Source organism: Catharus ustulatus, chromosome 2 (genome assembly GCF_009819885.2).
Source record: "Catharus ustulatus isolate bCatUst1 chromosome 2, bCatUst1.pri.v2, whole genome shotgun sequence".
In the NCBI taxonomy this organism is placed as follows: Eukaryota; Metazoa; Chordata; class Aves; order Passeriformes; family Turdidae; genus Catharus; species Catharus ustulatus.
The window spans coordinates 115,652,770-115,674,982 of record NC_046222.1 but is presented as its reverse complement, the minus strand read 5'-3'; the positions used below and the strand labels follow the sequence as shown (position 1 = coordinate 115,674,982).

Below are 22,213 nucleotides of genomic sequence, written 5' to 3'. Positions count from 1 at the left end.
CTAAATTTAATTTTCCATTACCTGTTGAATCTCTTTAGTTATGTTAGCATTACTAGAACTAAAAATATAAAGCCAGAGACAAGAATTTGATTTTTTCCCTTAATTAATGTTCAATCTTGACCACAAGGCAAGAGTACATAAATAGAGTGCAGTGAACTCAGTTCGTTCTTTGACATATGTGGAGGCTAGGGAAATCAAAAATTAATTGTACATAATTTGCATCCATCCATATTTATAATGGTATGCTTGTGATACAGTAGCAAAACTCTTGATTGTTTTAACCAATGTCAGCACCCCATAATGAATGTTTTGTCCTGATTTTCTATTTTAATAACAATTGAGATTTCCTAGTTTTTAAATATTTGGTAATGGCTCTAAAATTCCATGGTCCATTTTTTACCTCATAATGTGAAAAGCCAGGTTTTGAGAATGAAAATGTACAATAACTCTTTGTCTTCCCTGTATGGTAAGTATTGTTGCAATTCTCAGCAGAGGAAAGGACAAAGCTGTTTGGGAGGGAATTGTAGAGACAGAAAAGACCATCCTAAAGGAACTGAATAGGACTTAGGAAAGATTTGAACTTCTTAAACAAAAGGTTTCCTGACAATGGATATATCTCTCAATACAAAATGCTTAGTGTGTGTAGTTTTGAATTTGTGGGTTGCTAACTCCAAGCACTTGATTCTGCTACATTCTTGGACAATTGAGATTAATGACAGCTGTTTTCTCAGCATTAAAAAGCTATTAAGTCTTGTCCCTGAGGATGTCAAACTACTTTGCTCCTTTGGCCATTTTGTTTTTAGTACCTGATGTGTAAAATGTAACTAATAATGCCATCTCAATTCACAAGTGATTTGTGCAAAGAAATTAATACTTGTAACAAGGCTTGGCCTAATGCCATAGGAAGACTTCAGTGCCCTGATCTGTAGCCCTGGAAAAAGAAAAAAAACCACTTTGTGAATAGGAATCAGCTTGCAATGAAATTGTAACCATCAAAAATGTGCACCAGGAAAAATTGAGGATGTACTATATTTTAACATGCCCTTTTTTTAAGCATTAAAGATTTACGAATAGTCTCTTCTTCTGCCTTAGAAAATCCCCAGTTCTATTATATATAATGAAAGTTTCAGTAGAAGAGGCTCCAAGGTATCTATCATAGAGCAAATTAATACCAGGTGATAAAAGCCGTGCCTTCAAAGGGACATAGATGGCATGTTCAGATCTACATCTCCAATGTTCTCTCCTTCCCTTGACTTCTATCACAATGGTTTCCATTATGTTTTGAACTATTATCTGTTCACTGAGTGAAAAAAGAGAGAGCAGTCAGTTTCTGTAACCCAACAAAAAGCTACTGGTTCAAATACTGGGAAGCCACATTTGCCCTTTTTCTCAGAAAAGTTCATTTATTTTACACTTTAAAATAACTTGATAGAGGGAAAAGCTATCCTCTGAAAAAGACAGGACCCAGTTATCTACAATCCACCCCCTGGCTCAGGGCTTGCTTTAATCACTACCTCAGGAAATCATGTTCATCCTTCCCTGGAACAGAGACAGGTTTGGCTCTCTCACAGAAATCTGTGCACACTCTAATCATTCAGCTGCTGTAGCAGGGAGAGGGGTGGAGGGAAGGAGGGAAGAGGCCACTCTCCCAGGTGTGAAAAGCAGCAGCTGATTCTACTGTCTGATGTTAGGTTTGATGTAAACCTAACTACCAAGTGTCCTACCTAAGATAACCTGTTAGGAAGTGCATTCTTCAAGGAGAATAGGAATCTGTCTGCTTCAGACTGTGCAAGGCTGGGAAGTCATCTTTGTTCTCCTGAACAGAATTTCCAGGTCCTGAGAAACTTCAATGTCAAAGATATCCTGAAAGCCAAAAATGCATTAGTATGGAGATATAAATATGTATATATATACTTATATATATATATATCTGTATGTATATGACTGCATTTTTGGTTTTCAGGATATTTTAATGGCTAGCCTGAATCTTGAGGATCACAGATAATATGCAGGTGATTCAAGTGGGAATTGTAATCCTTTCTAGGCTCAAGATACTAAAAGAAAAGTATAATTTTTTTTTAAAAAAGTACTGTTTTTTTCAGTCTGATGAGTTTGTTTAGAAGGAAGAAAATAATCCATGGAGTGAACAGCTCAAATGACTGAAAATAAAAAGCAATAATGCTCCAAAGCCATCTGCAGAGGGAGTAAATGTTATCCTGCAAGGATAAAACCCTAGCTATTTTGAAACCTAGCTGTCATAGTGCCAATGAATAACTTCAAGTGTAGAACTTCCTAACTTGTAAGTGAAAAACTTTGTAGACATGGTATTCTAATACTGCTTTTATCATATGAAAATAAATTCTGATAAAAGAACTTTTACCACATAGGTTGTACTGAGCAAATGGTTTGCATTTTTCATTTTTTTTCAAATTCCTTCTATTTCCAAAATTATATAGCTGCAAAATTATGCTGCTTTTGCTTGCTGTCTTGCTGTTTTATGGTTGCTAAGCTAAAAATGGGGCCAGTTATTTTCTAAAGCCCATTTGGAAGCATTCCAGTAGCGGGCTAATATTGCATGCTTCAGCTAGTTTGTAGGTGCATGACAGCTTTAACACAGAAATAATAGCAAATAAACACATCAAACAAGATTCTGTCACTACATAAAATTCTTCAACAGTCTCTTTTCTGAGTAATTGAGCAATTTTCTTTAGGTTTGATAAAGCATCTTCTCCAGATTGCTTTATATTTTATCAAATTTTTATTTCTGCTTTCCACAGAATAGACCAGAATTTTATTATGAGCAAAACTCATAATACTTGAATATGTCTTGTGCAAAAAACCCACACACCTTTCATAATCAGTGCCTTTTTATTCATACAACCCCCTAGAATTTGGAAAGGAGCTTTCTAACTTTATGTCTCACCTTTCATTAATTTTATAACTAAATCTATGTTTAGTAGGCATGCTGCTTAAGAACTTGAGAAAAAAAAGGCAGCATGCTCCAGGCCTGTCAGATGCAGCTGTAGGACACGTGAGATGGTGAAGGTCATGCCAATGCATTCTGGCATGTAAATGAGTTGATTGAATTTGTTTGTTTATCATTATTATCTATTTGACACTGGCATTAAGGAAAAAACCCCCTCCATTTCTTTGCTGAAATTCTGCAAATTGATCTACTGATCACTGCAATTTCCATGGAATCATGAACACCCATGAGGGAGAAAGATTATCTTTGTAGTTTCTTGTCGCCTGTGCTATGTTTCCAGCAACTGCCTGTTTGCTTTGAGCACTTCCTCTTCACCTGCATCACCCTAAACAAATTGAGTCGAATTCATTGGGAGCAAAGACAAAGCTTGAAGGCTCTTCTGGTTGCTTGATTGTTGTGAATGGTTCTGCTGAATCACCAGAGTGCACTCAAAGTGCTGCTGGCATGGCCCAGGAAGATGATCCCTGGCACAAGACCATCCATCCATCCATGCATCTGTCCATCCCTCCATCCATCCATCCATCCATCCATCCATCCATCCACCCATCTATCCCTCCCTCTGTCCATCCATCCATCATCCATCCCTTCATCCCTTCATCCCTTCATCCCTTCATTCCTTCATCCCTTCATCCCTTCATCCCTTCATCCCTTCATCCATCCATCCATCCATCATCCATCCATGCATCCATCCATGCATCCATCCATCCATCCATCCCTCCATCCATCCACCCATCCATCCACCCATCTATCCCTCCCTCTGTCCATCCATCCATCCCTCCCTTGTCCATCCATCCATCATCCATCCCTTCATCCCTTCATCCCTTCATCCCTTCATCCCTTCATCCCTTCATCCCTTCATCCCTTCATCCCTTCATCCATCCATCCATCCATCCATCCATCCATCCATCCATCCATCCATCCTTCCATCCCTCCCTCTGTCCATCCACCATCCCTCCCTCCATCCATCTATCCATCATCCATCCTTTCATCCAACCATCCCTCCGTTCCTCCATCCATCCACCCATCCATCCCTCCATTCTACTGCAGGCTCCCATGCCCTTCCATACTGTGGTTCCATTGTCACATTAAGAACATTACATATATATTATATATATATATATATATATATATATAAAAGAATGTATTATATATAATGTGAGCATTATAAACAAAACAATTCACCTGTTTATTGAACACTACAATATTGAACGATATTTACAGTAGGATTTGCCACTAGCTCATTTCTCCTTGGTATGAGTCTTAAAGCTTATTCTCGGCTTTTTTTGAATTGTTGTAAGAAGCAATTAATTTAATCCTAGTATACCAACAAGTAGTAGGATTTACAGAAAATCCATAGAATTTAAATATCTCATAGAGATTTCCTAGGAAAAACAGAGATTATGAAGTTTTGTACTAACCTCCTAAATATAACATTCTTTTTGTCAATAGAACACCTACAAGAACAAAAAGTTGGCTGAATAGCTACATGAATTTACACTCATCTTGTTAATTTATCTTCTGAGGAACTTTTCTGTGGCAGCAACTGTACATAGATTTCATTGGCCTGAAAAAAACCCAGGAAAAGATAAAAAACCCCTACTCCCACTCCCAAGACCTTATTAAGTTCGTGCTGGTATATTTAAACCACAAGCCAAATGTTTCTTTATCTTTTCAGATTTGTGTGATGAATTCTGTGGCTGTATAGCCTTCTGTTCTTTTTTCCAGTTAAAATATTGGGATATTGAGGACTTTTATCATCTCTCTGCAGCAGAAAGTAATCATGCACACTATGTATCTTTCAAATAGTCCATTTAAGTTATACAGAAAGGAAAGTATTGAGCATTTCTTACTCTCTTAATTGTATTCATGGATACAGGGGGTGTGTAGTATATAGCTACTGAGTCAGTCTAACATGGGAGGTTGTAATTACAATTTTATTGAGAAATAAAACAGCCTGCCTCCTTTTAAAGGGATGCATCTTCTCTAAAGCAACAGAAAGCAAGGCTTTGGTATTAGTATGTTGACTGTACTTGCATGAAATGTTTCAACACAGGATAGTAAAGCTAGAATATATACAATGATGTTTGAAGAAGAAAGCTTTTAAAGCTTTTTTTTTCTGTCAGCAAAAAGAGAACCTCCGTAGTAATAAATTACTATTAAAAATTAGTAATTATTAATTTTCTGTGTAATTCTAGAAATACTTGGATTATTGCTTTTACAAGTTTTAGGATCTTATATATGTGCAAAAGGATAGCTATGGAGTCTTGTTTTCTAAAACAGATGATGTGGCCAGTTGAATCAGTGGGAGTTGTATCTCTGGGATGTAGGTGAAGTCTGGTTTGGTCATGAATGTATGCTTAAAAAACTGTGAGCCATGACATTTTGGCAGGTTACACTGTTGTATAATGTGTGACAGAGAAGTCAACTGGATACAAAAAAACGCCAAGAATCAAACCAAACATTGAGGACAGTTGTGCATGACAAGATTATAATGCATCAGTTGTTTTGTAGCATCACTAATGAAAAGTGAGATGCATTGGTAAGTAAAAGTTCTGTAAAGATGACTGTGCATTCACAGCCAGAAGACCAGAACTTTCTGTGTCAAAGCTCTTTAAAAGCATAGGAGCCAAGCTCAGCAGAACTGCATGAAAATGTAAAATTGCTTTTTGTATTTGTTATTTGAAATCTGTCATTTTTTTATGCACTGTTTCTACATATTTCCAATGTATTATTTATGACTTCATAGAGCACAAAGTACTTTTTATTACTCTTCATTGTATAAAAATCTTTTCCCATCCTGCAAAACATCTCTTGACAGGAATATTTTTGCAACTCATAATTTGAATAAATTAATATATTTATGTATCATCTGCTATTTTAGGATCCAATAGGTGTCAGTGGGTTGCACCATTTACTCCCAAACCAGGAGAGTGTTCTAATTAGGAATACTTCCTAGGAAAATACTCTGCCTTAATTTATAGACTCAAGTCAGGCAGATCATACTATGCACTGTCCTCACTGATAAGGATTCTGCATTTTAGATTTGACATGAAATTAATACAGCTTTTTCTTTTGTTATTTGCAGTTCTTGCCAGCAGTGATTTTCTTTTATTTTCCCCTAATAAAAAATTCAAATAGCTTTGAGCCAGGAGTAGATACTTTGATGCCTGTGAAAATTATGAAAGACAATTTATGAATATTTTAGGATTAAGCAGATAAACTGAGTTATAAAATGTATGCCATCTGTAGTAAAACTCATTACTTTTTTTAGAAATACTTCGACAGATTTAATTGAGAGCCTTGCAGAGGTCTGTATTCACCACATCAATTCACCTTTATCGATCAAGATTGTAACTTCATTGTTATTAATTCTGTTTGTTTGAGATTTAGTTTTCATAAAGGAGGAAAATGGAGTTTCAGCAATTATACTGCAGTTCTTCACTGATTTTTTGATCATGCAATAGGTGGATTATCAGCACAGTGGTTTAGCAATTCAAATAGTTTTTTAGTTACCATAGCTTCTCTCATAACTCTTGAAGTATTGTTGAGTACTAGTAATTTATTATTTTAGAAATTTTCAAGCATTCCAATATTTACTGCAAATAAAAATTAATTATTCAAGTTCTTCAGTGAGTTATTTTGATGCTTTTGAGGCCACGTTTTGTGCAAAGAACAACAGTCACTCTTTTTGTTTTACCATTCTCATTACTTAAAACTTTGATTGCTCCTCTTCTGTCCCTCTTTCTCCCACACTCACGTATGGATAATTCATGAATATGGAATACAGAAAATTGGTAAAGAAAATCCTCCATGGTCACTGGAAGGGAAGAACTATAAGGAAAATTACTAAAATTTTAAAATTAAATGTAACAAGATATTCTTTACTGTTGGTCAAATTTATGAATGTATTGATTTTCAGCAAGTAGCCAATACTTTTTGATCAACTTCAAAGCTATAATTTTGCATTTTTTTACTCATTGTCTTCTAATTGTTGACATCTTTCAAGCATATTCATGGCAAGGATTGGTTTTTAAAGTTAATGAATTTTCTTACACTTTGATTCTCTCTAATATTGTGATGCAATAGACCAGAATAATACTAGGATTATATATTGAGACATAAAATCAGATTAATTAGTATCCTATGATCATTAGTTAGTCCTTTATCCCATGATCCGTTACCTAGTAGTGCCATTCCACATGTACTCTTACATCAAGATTTATATACCTTGAGCATTTTCTTCAGCCTTCATTATCCTTTCCATAATGGTTTAACTTTTTTATCCTTCTGGCACATCTACAATATCTTTAAGATTTAAAAAAAAGTATTCAGTATTAATTTCCTGAAATTGCAGTCACTCGTCTGTCTATTTGGACCAAAGTTCTGCCTTATTCACATGGAGTAATTTTAGTAGTTCTTAAAACTTTTTCATTTGAAATTATTTTGGTTTGTTTTTAATTAGTTTAGTATATTTGTATTTAAGTAGACTTTTCTTAATGAAAGAAAATTTCAGATTCTATTTTTTTAAAAGTTTGAAGCTATACATTATATTGTCCCTCTGGATTTAATCCTATTTCAATTTTTAAATTTTTTTTTAACTTCAGTGTTTTATACCTATGCTTCTTAGTTGCTGTCTCTCAAAGAAAAAAAGATTCTTCCTTATAATCATTTAATGTACAGTAATTTCACGATTATAAGCCGCACCATTTTGACTAAAATTTTGGTCTGAACCCAAAGTGCGGCTTATAATCAGGTGCGGCTTATATACGGACAAAGAACAAAAAGTTGCTGTTTTAGTTTGGAGGACAGGTTTCTGCTGAGAAAGGCAGTAGCTTCTCTTTGAAATGGAGAATGTAAACTCCCTTCCTCCAAATTATTATAATTTTGAAATCAAGGGGCTTTCAGGCAAAGATATGGGAATTAGGAATAACAGTTCTTTACTAGGGAAATTAAAATAGAAATGCAGTACTACAAATAAACAAACTTCAAACACTGACAAAGTCAGAGTACAACCTGACACCCCATCAGGCAGGGTGTTGGTAGCAGTCCCATTCCATGGTGGCTGCATCCTCCTGCAGTGACAGATGTGGCTCAGTTGGAGCAGTGCTCCTGTACAAGGTGCAGTTTCCCTCTAAAGGTCCAGTGGTGATGTGGAGAATTCCGGTTTTCCTCTGGAGTCCAGTGGAGAAAGGGGCTCCCTTAGTGTCCCAAAACCTCTGTTTTTATCTTGGTAAGAAATGTTGGGCTCTTCCCCCTGGCTGGAGCAACTTCCAATGGGATGCAGTAATTTTATCAGTCCCACAGTGGGACTCAATGGCCATGAGCAGAAAATGACTGGCTGGAGGAAGGATGGGTTGTGAAAAGATAAAGAACAATGCCCTGCCTGGTTTCAATGGATGCCCCATTAGCAGAATATCTGCCTTTGAGATAAGGATCACTGCCCCCACCCTCAACAGATGGTGATAGAATAGATACCTTTTATCACACTCTGTATTGTAATGTGCGGCTTATAACCAGGTGCGGCTTATAATCGTGAAATTACTGTAATCATTCTTAGTAGGAATAGTTTGTCAGTGTTTATCCTGTCACACCTCTGCCCCACTCAAAGCTGCAGAAACAAAGGATACCATTAGATGTAGGTATTTTCAAATTAAATTTTTCTGGGACTTTCATGAGAATCTCCCATTTCAAATTTTAGAAGTTCCATTAATAATGGTTTTCCCAAGTCCTTGTTAAGACAAAATGAACAAAGTCCCTTTAGGAGATGTTTCACATAAAAAACTCCCAAACATTTCTTACTATATAATGGCATAAAGTAAGTCACCTCCTCAGATTTTATATGAAGCAAGAATCAAACCTGCAAAATGTATTTATTTCGGCTTAGAAATGCTCCAGAATGTATTTGAACATTGAAGGACAGTAATTTTGATGCAAGTAGAGTGTTATGAGGTATTTCCAAAAGTTTGTGAAGATTTAAAAATCTTAGACAGAGACAAAAAATGGAAAGAATGAAATCTGCTAATTTAAAGCCAGTAAATCAAATCCTCCAGAATAGCATTAATATTATTTAAAGGCATCCTGTACATACTAGATTTTATGTATTAAATAGAGATCTGGCAATACAGTCTCTCTGTATTTTATCTTCTTGGCATATTTGATTGCAATTTCACATACAATACAAGAAGGTATCAAAGGAATATTTTAACTATTACAGTTATTCTCTTATAGCACTAGAATGAGACACTGTGATTTAAAAAGAAATAACAGAAGCAATCAAGATTATGCACAGAAAATTGAGCTGGGAAAAAGATACATTTAGTGACCATTAGATTTTGTAACTTTTATGAAATCCATGTTTGTATTGTGTTTCCTGCTACTGATCTTTTTCAGGTGCTCATTATGGATCTCTTCAGGTAGGTAGAAGAGCTCTTTGGGGACAAAAAAGTGGTTAATTTCCTTGCACTCACTTAAGAGATATTTTTTAGTATCATAAATTATAATTGGATGGCTGACACCTGGAATAGAAGTTTTACTTCATTTTGTATTCATTTTGAACTGAGGAAATACTTGTACATGTCTGGCAGTCTGTTTTTGTGAAGCTAATGCCTGGGTAATACAACACCTGGTATCTATTTGTTTTAGGTATAATTTCATTTGTTGCTCAAGACGAAGACCAACAGCAGCCTCAAGGCAGCAGCTCACCACAGAAGACAGATGGCAAACAGACCCTTCAGAAATTGCCAGCAGGGACTCCACAGGCTCTTGATGCAGCTGACATTGGTACGTTTGTTATTATGGATGCATTTATTGTCAATTTTCATAAAATTGCATCATAATTGCATCATAATGTAATGATTAAAGTTTTAAAGTTAAATTAATATTTCGTATGCACAGCCTACAAACAGTGTATGAAATAATCCTTTATGCTTTTCTGAAACATTTTTATGAAATGTTAAGCTGAGATTTTCTTTTCCTTTTCCCTCCCGCCTTCTTTTTGCAATGTCACTGACTGTTGCTTGTTGTTGAAGAGGGGCAGAATGTTTTTAATGCTTTCTTTATAACTCTCCAATAATACTGATAGTGCTGATATCAATGCAGGCCTTTCCTGAAATTCATATTGCTCCACTTCTTTCCACTGTGGAAAAGACTTTCTTTTAACAGTCAGACATAGATAGTCCTTTGGTGCAATAAAATATAAAAGAGAAAAATTCCAGAATACCTACTGATGTTCGTATTGTCACCACCTGCTTTATTTTAAGCAGTATCTGCATTACTTTTGAAATTTTAGGTGTTCCAGAGGAATATCTTTGTGGTTACACCAAATAGACAGAGCCAGGTTTTCTTTTTGTTATAGATTAATTTCGGCACTTTCTTCACCTTCTTATTTATATTTGCAAGTATACAAAGTATACAAGTTTGCCTACAGAACCATATTCTTTATCCTTTTAATATCTAATTTGGTATATATTTAAATTATCAAGCATTGTTTTAAGTGATAAAAGGATATTTTTTGCAAGGAAAGCTGTCAAGGAAAGTTTTAAACTAAAAGAATTGGTTTAGTCAATGTTGAGTTTCTAGGAAATTAAGAAGGGCTTGCGGATTGGAGATCTCTTTGTCTTTATAATTCTATTTTCTAGATAAATTAAAACTAGAATTTATCAAGCTGTAAAAAGAATTAGAAGCTAATTTTATCAATAAATTAGAAATAATTTGAATCAAGTTGATGTGAATATCAGAAACTCTGTTCTTTTATAGTCATTAATATCTGTGCAGCAACATGGAAGTTGGTTCACATTAAAACTCAGCATCTCATTGGAACTTTACAGAAGAAAGATTTTAACAAAGATTAAATTAAGGTAATACATGCAGATAATACACTAGAGACAAGAATTATAAATTTCCAGATATTAAGTGGAATTAAAAATAAAAACAATATAAAGGGTGATGCCAGGTAAATGGGAGATAATCTTCAGATCTCTACTGAAAGCCTGAGAATATTTATTTAGTTAAGCTTCTGTTGCCCAAATGAAATATTTTTCATGAGATATTTGCAAATTTAAGAATCATCAGTCCAAAACTAGTAAAGGCTGTAACTGAGAGTAACTGAACATAGAAGGTTAAGCAAGAAAATAGTTTAGGAGTTTAGGAGAGTGGATGTCTCAGTACTGTCCCTGTCACTGATATGAGGGTGCTGTTCTTAGGTAGAAAATCCAATGTGACTTCATGGTTTACTTTTATCATTACTGATAATACTTCTGCTCCATTTGATTCCCCAATGACAATCTGAGACTGACTGGTTTATTTATGCATTTAAAATGTTTTCCAAACATGTTTAACACATTAAAAGACAAGAAATAATACAATAAAATATCAGTCTAATAACTTGCTGCGAGGAGCCAGGTAATCAGCCCCAAATCAGCTCCCTCTTTTGCTGCACACTAATTTACAGGGAAATAATCACTCCCACACAGAGAATCCCATTGGTAATTGGATGAGTCTGCACACCTCATTCATTGAGGTATGGCTGCCTCAAGTTACTTCATCTTCTCTTTCAGTTGCCACTTTTTGCTATTTTTGTGCAACTGTAGTGTTATATCTTTGTCTTATTGTGACCTACGTGTTTATAGTAGACTGTACTGAGTCAAGCTGCAGGGCTGCTGGAATGTTCAGGGCATCATTAGGATTGCTTTCCTAAGTGGACTTAAAGTAGGATGTGACATGACCCTTCCCTAGTACTGTGTCACTTAATAAAAGATTTTTTTCCTTCTTCAGTGCAGAGGATTTACCCTTACAATGCTCACATCCCAAGCTTCAGTCTCACCTTTAAACCCACCAAGTGCATTTGGTCATTTCAGAAAACATTATCTGTCATCACATCCATTTCCTTGTACTAGACATCTGTAACTTTTGCAGCTGTGGAAAGCACCTTCTGAAAATAGCTAAATAGAGAGGGAATGCATCAAGATCTGGTCTAAAATACCTGATAGTCCTCTTCTGAACTTACTTCAAAGAGGAATTAACAGATTTAACTTTATCCTGCACAGTTTTGTTTTCCTCCAATATTTTTTACAGTAGTTTTACATTAAAATTAATTATTATATTATTGTATAACTTTTCATAGTAGAATGAAGTGTGGATGTTTCCAAGATTTAGGACTTATGAATTGCAAAGTGCACATCAGTAGTAGAATGCAAGCCCCTTGCATTTGACCAGAGGCATCATGTAGAAGTGAACCTTGGAAGTGAAAATCCCCAGAGCACTGTAACAGAAAATACTGAACTTCTGATGTAGAGAAAATGAATATACAGACTGGAATCAGCATAGCTCAAAACAAGTATGAGGTATTCCAAAGCTGAATAAGATTAGGAATAAACGCATGTACACCAAACTTTTGTGTCTTGCTGTTTGTCAGGGAAAATTATTCCTTTTAAACATACTAGAAACTACTACCTTGTTAAGCACACCTCAACATTGAAGATCATCTTCAGGTACATACACGTATGCATGATGTAGCTACAGATGTTATTATTTACCTTTTTCCTTTTTTTTATTTCTTCTTCAAATTACATGGTAGGTAGGACTGCAGCAGAAGATGATTTCTAGATGAGCTTTCATACATTCTTTTTATAATTTCCATCAAAATCCCTCATTATGCTCTTCCAAAAACCTAGAGGATTCTGAAATTTGTTTGTATTTTGTTTTTATTTTTCAGATGTATTTACAAAAAGGCACATTTAGTTCTTACAGTAAAAAATGCAGTGATGCCTCATGATGAATCCTTTTTATGCTGCTTTGTACAAGAGAGAAAAAGAGAAAACAAATAAAAACCCAAACAGAAAAATGTCTGCACAGCAGATGTAGTGAAAGGGGCTTGCCTCTCTCTAAACTGACTTGGAGTTTTAGTTCTTTCCAAAACATATTTCCGTCTTTGAAGAGAGGATGTCCTAGGGTTTCTTTTCTCATGGGAGCCAAAAGTAAAACAAGGCTGTGTTTGCTGAGGCTGAAAGTAGGATGCATCTTGTCTTTCACGTGAGATTTATATTTAGACATTCCTGTATTATAAAGTGCTAAAATGAGAAATAAATACTAGCCATTAATAGGTATTTGTTTCACAGTCTCAATAAACGCTACACTCCTCCTATGGGAGTAAAGCTTTCTAAACTCTCAAAGTAGAGGAAATTTTTCTGCTCTGGAGTTCATGGTAACTTCTTGAACTGAGCTGGCCAAAGCCCCTGTGCTGTGCAGCCTTTGGGCCACAGGGAGGGTGCTGGACTCAGCTTCTGTCAGACCCTCTCTGCTGCTCAGGGATGAATCATCCCCTGGAAATGGGAATCCAGAGTGTGAAATTGCTGTGGATGCTGCAATGGCTAAAGTCTGCAGTGCAACTGCAAATCCCCCTCTCCTCTTCCAGCATCCCTCACACTCACTCCAGCAGAAGACTCAGCACAGACCTGGCATTTAAACAAAAGCTTTCAATGTTCCTGCTGGCAGTGATGGCTCACAGTGTCTGTTTATAAGAGACTGGGGAATTTTACATGGGCTGTTGTCTTATGGTGGCTGCACTAAGCTTTGTCTTTATCCAAAGATTGTATTTCCCATTTTGTTTGTCTTATGGAATGTGTTTAGATTTTTATGTCATTGCCAAGTTTTTGAATTTCCTTGTAATGGAAAGGCTAAACATCAGAAAGATACACTACTTGTAAATAGGACATGATGAAAAAGCACAGTCAGAGGGGTCAAGCCAGACATTCATTTTGGCAAAGCCTGTCTTTTTTAAAGCTAATTTATGCTTCAACCAGGCTCTTAATGACAGGCAGTGTTTTCTAGCTTAAGTTGTCATTGTAGTTCTTATGACATGTTTCTGAGTTGAATATCTTTCCTGTTGAGTTTAAAAACTGCTTACAAGTGATTCTTCAAGCAACTGATGCTTTGGAAGGTAATGGTTCTTGCACATGTGGTTCTCCTGGACTTCCAGGCTTGAAATCAATCCCTGAGGGCTGAACATCTGTGGGAGCACTATGGGGTATTCATATAAGGAAGACAGTAAAATAATGTCTTTGTTCTAGCAACTGTTGAAGTGATTAAGAAGTAAACAGTACTCAGAATGGCAAAAAAATAAAAAAGCGTTAAAGTTCATTATAATTTTTAAAGTTCATTATAATTTCAGTTCATTATAATTTTTTAAAAAGATCATGAGAACAGAGTAAACAATGGTAAATGATAGGATTTATTCAGTATTAATGCAGTAAGATGTTTCACATACCTTTAATATATAAAAATATAATTTATACATTATACATGCATATTTATTTCTTAAATTAATTTCTTTTTTAGAGGACTTTTCTTTAAACTCAATTTGAGTTACCAGCCCATAAATTTTGGTTGGGTAGTTAAGCAATTTTCAGTCCAATCTACATTCTGTATGTTCATGCATAGTGTGCTCCAGCTTCAGATTAGTTTAAGTCTCCCTCTTCAGGGAAAAAATAAGGACCTATACAGAGATAATAATCCCCATGTAAATCGCATGCATATTTGCAAATTTAAAATATCAACCACTGCTTGGTTGGTTTGTGGGTTTTTGGTTGATTTTTGTTATGTTTTATTTGTTTGTTTGTTTTTCTGTGATTTTCTTTCTAGCATTTTTGCGTTTGCAGCTATATTTGTGCCAGTGCGTACAAGCTTTGGGGAATGGCATAGCATATGTAGAACATTAAGTATTAGACTGTTTTTTGCCTTTATCCTTTGTCAAAAAGATTGTTCAATTACTGCTGTCTTTCTCAGTAGGTGCCCTTCTGCAGTACTGCAGTCTGCTGGAAGTTATGAATTTTCCTGTGCCCTTTTGTGACTCAGAACAGCTTGATTCTCCCAGTAAACTAACATGTTGTTTAGAAACAATTCAGATTTAGCAATGCTTAAAGGACCTATGGCCCACATGGAATTTTGTGGGGCATGGTACTGTGTGCAATTAAAAATCTGTGCAAACAATACTTGGTAGCCCATTTAAAATTAATAACAAGAGCAATCTGTGATTGCTTACAAAGTAAGGCTGCTGTTGAACTTTAGGTTGCATCACCCTTCCTGCAGCAGGTGTTGTAATGTTGTTGTGCTGAGAAGGCAGGTAATGTTGCATCTGCACTAACCACAAATTAGTCACTCCTCTTGTGAACCTGTACATCTGTGTGTTTTTGGATATTGTGGCATGTAGGATTGCATTTGCATATAAAGAGATTAAATTTTATTACCCAATTTAAATGTCTGTTTTGTACATTGTGCTTGTTTTGAAAGTCTGTATAGGCTGTGAACTGTGTTACTGAAAAACAAATCATTCTGTCATGTCTGGCAGACATCAATTGTTCATGTATGGAATTTTGTCAATTAATAGCCAATTAAATTTTAAAAAATATTCTGAGAAACAAAATCCCTAGCAGCAATAATGAGTGCTCACATGACAGGTACAGGTGGAAGCCCTTACTAGTTATCACTGACAGAAAACATTCAGAGTGATATAAAAAAAATTGCTTTTTTGAAACCTAAGAGGAAATGAGCAACAGAGCAGCAGTCTCCCTGCAGCCAGTGCCCTTGTTATGCCTGAGTATTTGACATGCTCTTTCTAGGTCATCATTTTGCCTTTCCTACCTTGTCATGCACACAAACAATTATTATTTTACCCTTTAGCAAGTAATGAATTATAAACACACAGAGAGTACATAACGGTAATGAAAAAGAGCGCTAATATTTACCAGTTCCTCACAGTTGTACAAGCATATCTGAGATAATGAGGTGAGCAGAGGGTCCCCATCAGGCTCCTCTATCATCCTGTTTCAATTGCTGTGACCTGTGAAAGTATTCACTGAGCCAGAAAACAGGAAAAAGTCAAACTTTATGGCCTAATACATGGGACAGTTCCTAATACATAGGAAGTGGAGTTCAAATCAAATCTGTGATTTTTTAAAATGTCTTACAGTGAGGAGTTTTTTTTTTTTTCTATTTGAATAATGACTTGATCTTTTATATTAATTCAATATTATGAAATATTCAAATTAATCTTTCACAAAAAATTTGACATTCCCCTCAAGCTATATGACATTCAAATTACTGCAACATCAACAACATTTTCTAAGGGTGAGTACAACTTCCTTCAAGGTTTATGTTCAGTCCCTCAAGCAGAGGAAAGAATTGAATAAATATTCTCAGAGCCTGTTTGGACAATCCAACAGTTCAGCTAATTTATAAATAGATTTACAAATACAGTGAAAATTTTATGTGTATATATATATTTATTTATTTCAAGTTTCTGAAAGCTATGCAATTCAGAAATATCAATTAAAACATTAGATCAAGTCCAAATTATTTTTTTAAGATGACAGGGAGTATAATTCCCAACAGGAGAAGAGAATAAAGCACATTTCTCCTTCCAATCTAATTTCTTCTTCTTCCTGTTGCTATTACTATTACTATTATTACAAGTAGTGCTAGACTTGCATATCTAGACAAGCTTGCCTCATGGACTACTGTCACTGGCTGCCTTTGAAGCTAGAAATGGGTTATTCTTGAAGACTATTTGTGATTTGGCCATTATAGTTGTGTAAGTAATTTTTTTTATTAGTAAAAGTTTCAGTTTATCTCACTGTTTTCTGATGGATGAGTTTTGGGCCTATCTTAGATCCTCTTTTCCCCTGAGTAGCCTGCTGCTGGAATTTGCTGAGGACTTTTATTTCTATAGAAGCTGAAAAATTAATTTCCCACACAGAATTCTGGCTTTTGATTTATCCCAGACCCTGGGCACTCCTGCATTCTCACACAGTCATGAGGTAGATTTGTTGAACTAACTAGCAAAGGACCACGCATATTTTTACAGCGCAGGTAATAGATATTTCTTGTCCATTGCAGTGCTTTATTTGTTAGGGTCTGTATTGTCTCTCTCAAAATAATTCTTTTGCTTTCTCTGTGAATAGAGTCCTAATTGCTCTTGGCACAACTATGAAATTTTAAGTATTAGGGAGCTACTGTTTCCCACTGTGGCAAAAGACAGATGACACTTTATACACTGGCATCAGAGAGTGAATATGTGTGCAAGAAGTTTTTTGAAACTTAGAATTGTAAAAATGTGATTAATATTTTTGGCAATATATTAAAGTAAATTTGTCTTATTTAGGAAGAATGTTTCTTCTTTCGTAATGTGATATATACATTAATTACTATTGAATGTTAGAGAGAATTGCAGGATTGCTTTCCTTAACTTCTCTGGATTTATTGGTTGTCTACACCTTATTTGCCCGGCAATATATTGGGAAATTAGTAAGAACAACCTCATAAAGTTCCGCTACTGTAAATATGGCAGACAATATCCATGAAATTAATGAAGGGTTGGTTTTATTAGCATGCAATTGCATGAACATAAAGATCTTCTACTTGAAGATTAATGTAATTTAACTTCACAGTTTCTTTCTATTATTGAACACATAAATTGCTCACACAACTCTATGATATGTTTTCAGAAATCTAATGGAAATCGGCCCACTCCATCATTGAGCACAGAATACTATTTCATAGAAGTCATCTTGTATTCTATGGATGTATAGAGAAATAAATGTCATTTTCCTCAAATGACCTGAGTGCTCAGCAGAAATCCTTAATACCTCTTTCAGAGAACACATATTTTTTCATCCCAGAAAAAATGTTGCCTCTTCTGTGTGTGTGATATTGCTTTGTGTTGCCTTTTTGCCTTTCCTTAGGAGAATAAGATGAAATGCCTACTCTGTGACAGAACTTAGAATGGAAAGTTATCCAAATCCTAATGAACTTGAAAGATGCATTTTAAAGTAAAAGGGTTATACTGAAAAAGGAAAATAGACACTTTTCAGTTTTAATGCCTTTGCATTTGCCTAGCTGTGTTCCTATGAAACACTAGAGTAAGACTGTATTAGGGTTGATAAAGTGATTTTGGTTAATTTGATATTTTTAGCAAACCCCCAGTATTTTGGGAAAAAGAAATATTTTTATTTGTAAATACAGAATATTTTTTTTACTAATAACAGCAGTCAGGAATTACTCACTGAGGTGCAAGAGTATAATTTTTTGTAATTCTGGGCTATCTTCATGTAGGAAATGGGCAATCTTAATCTTAATATTTAGTATATTTTAAAGAGGAAACTGCATACACTGAGCCTGCCTGAGTGTGATAGAAAATTTAAAAGTGAACCCTGTCTGGAAGTGAGGTGGCTTCTCACTGAAGTCTCATGTAGATTTGTATAATAAAATAAAATTTAACTCAAATTAAAGGTTCAGTTAAAAATTTATGTATATTCAGGGAAATGTTGTCAATTTAGTTTCCTGGTAGCTAGAAGGGGTAAAATCTTTGAAAACTAATTGCATCCTATAATAGATATGAATATATGTTGTACTCAGCATTTCTTGGGTCCTTTTGGGGTTTTTTTTATGCTGAATTGCAAACCGGGGGATATAAAACTTTAGAGAAATCGTGCAATTGATTTTACAGTTGCAAGGGAAATTCTGTAATTGAGTTGATTGAATGGTATTTGTCTGTCAAGTGAAAGGCTCATACTCCTTGCATGTGCTGGAACTCATAAGAGCAGTTATTTGCTTTTGTGACACAACACTAATAAAAATTGGGTTAACTTTGTCTTCAGTAAGCTTATTTTTAATATTTTATGTTGACAATAATAAAATAAGGGTTGTAATTTCACAATAAAAAACACTAAGTATATTTCACCACACCTATTACACCTGGAGGATTGTTAAGGACCTTTAACAGGTCTTTGCTGCTAAGACTTAAAATTAAAAAGCCTTTACAATAACAAAGTGCCATATTTGTGACCAGACTTCTGTGACTGAAGAATACCTGCTGCTTTTCTGCTGTCTTTATATATTTTTTGCCTGCTAGTGACAGATTATTGTGTTTAACTAATATACTCTTTATGTAATCTATATTTCACCAATGTACAATCATATTTCATTCAATAACTTGTGTATGACACATTGGTTTGTTTTTATTTTCAGAAGAAGATTTTTACCAGTTCTAAAGTCATAATAATTTCATATTTGATTTTTTTCTGGCTATAATTTTTTTGTCAAATGTCTTATTTTAAAGAGTTCTTAACAGCCAAAATGTTAAATTTATTAAGGTATTCTATGTAGTGACACATGACCTATTGAAAAAAAAGAACAAATGAAAAACTGCAAACTCTGAGAAATTGTTTTCTCTGAAGAAATATAACTATGAAATGCATACATTTGTAAGCTATTTTACATGTTTTGTTTTCATTCTGACATGGAACAGGAAAACACTGTGGTATCATTTTAAGGAATTTCCTGACTGGAAATCATCTGAGTATAACTTAACCTATTGTGCCAAGGGTATATCAGCTGTGACTGTATGTACATGACTTCTGAGCTGGCTTTTGCCTTTTCAGATATGTTTAAATATTTGTGTGACACAGCTACCCAAGATGTTCACCTGGCAAATTATTTCCTTGCATAAGTCACAGTTTGCAGACTTTTGTGTGTGCACACAATGTCAGCACTATGCAAAACCTGACCAGTGCACGCTGTTTCTGCCAAGAGGCAGAATAAAAATTCTAGGTTATTTTAACATAGCCTTTCAATTCTTATTTCAGGCAATTGGTATTGGTGTCTGTTCTGACACAAGGCATCTTTCCCTTCTGTTCTCTTTTCCATTCTTTTCCTTGTTACCTGCTTTATATTGGGTTTGTGTGTATCCTTCAATATTACTGATGATTTACCTAACCCTCCAGAGAATCTATAGGGAAATTTAAAGACCCTTTTTTCCATGATCACCCTTAGCTTTATAAGCCTTTTATGTATTTTAGCTTTTTATACTCCTTAACATAATAGGAATGAGCAATATTTTTTCTGTTTCTTATCTGAGAGCTAATACAATAATTTCATGATTATGAGCCTCATCATTTTGACTAAAATTTTGGTCCGAACCCAGAAGTGCGCCTTATAATCAGGTGCGGCTTATATATGGACAAAGAACAAAAAGTTGCTGTTTTAGTTTGGAGGACAGGTTTCTGCTGAGAAAGGCAGGAGCCTCTCTTTAAAATGGGGAATGTAAATCCCCTCCCTCCAAATTATTATAATTTTGAAATCAAGCAGCTTTCAGGTAAAGATATGGGAATTAGGAATAACAGTTCTTTACTAGGGAAATTAAAATAGAAATGCAGTACTACAAAGAAACAAACTCCAAACCCTGACAAAGTCAGAGTACAACCTGACACCCTGTCAGGCAGGGTGTTGGTAGCAGTTCCATTCCATGGTGGCTGCATCCTCTTGCAGTGACAGATGTGATTCAGCTGGAGCAGTGCTCCTGTACAAGGTGCAGTTTCCCTCTAAAGGTCCAGTGGTGATGTGGAGAAATCCGGTTTTCCTCTGGAGTGGAGAAAGGGGCTCCCTTAGTGTCCCAAAACCTCTGTTTTTATCTTGGTAAGAAATGTTGGGCTCTTCCCCCTGGCTGGAGCAACTTCCAATGGGATGAAGTGATTTTATCAGTCCCACAGTGGGACTCAGTGGGCCATTATCAGAAAATGACTGGCTGGAGGAAGGATGGGTTGTGAAAAGATAAAGAACAATGCCCTACCTGGTTTCAATTGATGGCCCATTAGCAGAATATCTGCCATGGAGATAAGGATCACTGCCCCCACCCTCAACAGATGGTGATAGAATAGACACCTTTTATCACACTCTATATTGTAACCCAAGACAGTTGCCGACACCCGGACGTGCGGCTTATAATCGTGAAATTACTATAAATTGATAGCCAGAAACAAGGTTCCCTTTGGATTTTTCTGCTGCCTTTGAATTTTTCCTAAATTAAGTCATAGGTAGACCAAGATAGAAAACCGGTGTCAGTAGAAATAAAGGCAAATATGGCAAATGAATAAAAAACAGTAGTCCTCTGGGGAAAAGCTGTAGTCCTTAGGGGAAAAACCTCTTAATTTGAGTACAATAATTTCATGACTGTAAGGCGCACCCTTTTGACTAAAATTTTGATCGAAATCCAGAAGTGCGCCTTATATATGGACAAATTTCAGAAATTTGCCAACCCCGAAGTGCGAACTGCGCGCCGAGCCGTGAACCACGAGAGCCGCCCACTGAGCCACGAGCCAAACCGCGGATCCTCGCTGCAAAAAAAAGTGCGCCTTATAGTCCGGTGCACCTTATATATGGACAAAGTTCGTAAATTTGCCGACACCTGGAGGTGCGCCTTATAATCCGGTGTGCCTTATAATCTGGTGCGCCTTATACTCATGAAATTACTGTAATTTTAAAATTTGTGTGAAGAAGAGGAAGCAAGGAGACTTAGTAAATAATTTGAGGTCATTTGTTTAACACAGTTCTGACTCTGTTTTTGTTAACAAAGTATCACAATTCAATTCATGGCAGCTAAAGGTTATGGCTGTGAATGAGGGTGTTTTGAGACATTTTGTGGAGTATGAGAATGTGTTAGGTGTAAGTTGGTAAAAGTAACTTGTTTCCTTGTGGATTTTGACATTCGTTTAGGATATTCTTCAAATTTATTTACTAATAAAAATTGTTTGACCTAGGTAATCTGTGCTAGTTCTTCACCCTCACCGCTGTAAAGTTTCTCCGTCAGAGAAGTCACTCCCAGCAGCAATCTTTTGAGCATGTGAAAATTGTGAACATTGTCTTTCCTCAAAAATCTTCTCTAAGGAAAAGAAAATTAAAAAAATTATTTAGCAAATAGTTGTTTCCTGAACTTCATATTCTTATTGGTTGTGCAAGTTTTTCTGTGGTTTTCTGTTTTTTCATACTTACCTGACAATAAGCTATTTGTGGAGGTTTTTTTTACTTTACTTCTTGAGTTATTCTAGTGTCTTTGCCCTTTGGAATTATTTCCTTATTCAACTCTTACACTAGATTATTCTAAGTATCTCCACTTAACCTCAGCTTCTTTCTTTGCCAGGTCTTTGAACTAAGGTAATTATAATAACCAGATAACTAAGTCTTAAAGCAAATAGCATTTATCTTCATATTAGAAGTTAAAAAGTACTTTTAAAGTGTTAGTATTTTAAATAATCACTTCACCATGTAATCCGCAATTATGTCAAATTTATGCTGAGTGAAAAGTTTTAGTTCTTCTTCCTTGCTATTCAAACTTCTAAAACCATATTGCAGTAACTGAAAAAGTATTTTCCTGTAAATTACCGCAAAGGTTCTGTTTGT

General features: G+C 35.4%; 1 protein-coding gene across 1 annotated transcript in view; it reads left to right on the top strand.

Annotated features, from left to right (window-relative positions):
- The window catches only part of CFAP47 (cilia and flagella associated protein 47), a 266,976-nt gene that overhangs the window by 132,339 nt on the left and 112,424 nt on the right, over nt 1-22,213 (top strand). Inside the window, exon 50 of the mRNA XM_033053233.1 lies at nt 9,629-9,766. Coding sequence (XP_032909124.1) covers nt 9,629-9,766 — 138 coding nt within the window. The remainder of the gene's footprint in view (nt 1-9,628; nt 9,767-22,213) is intronic.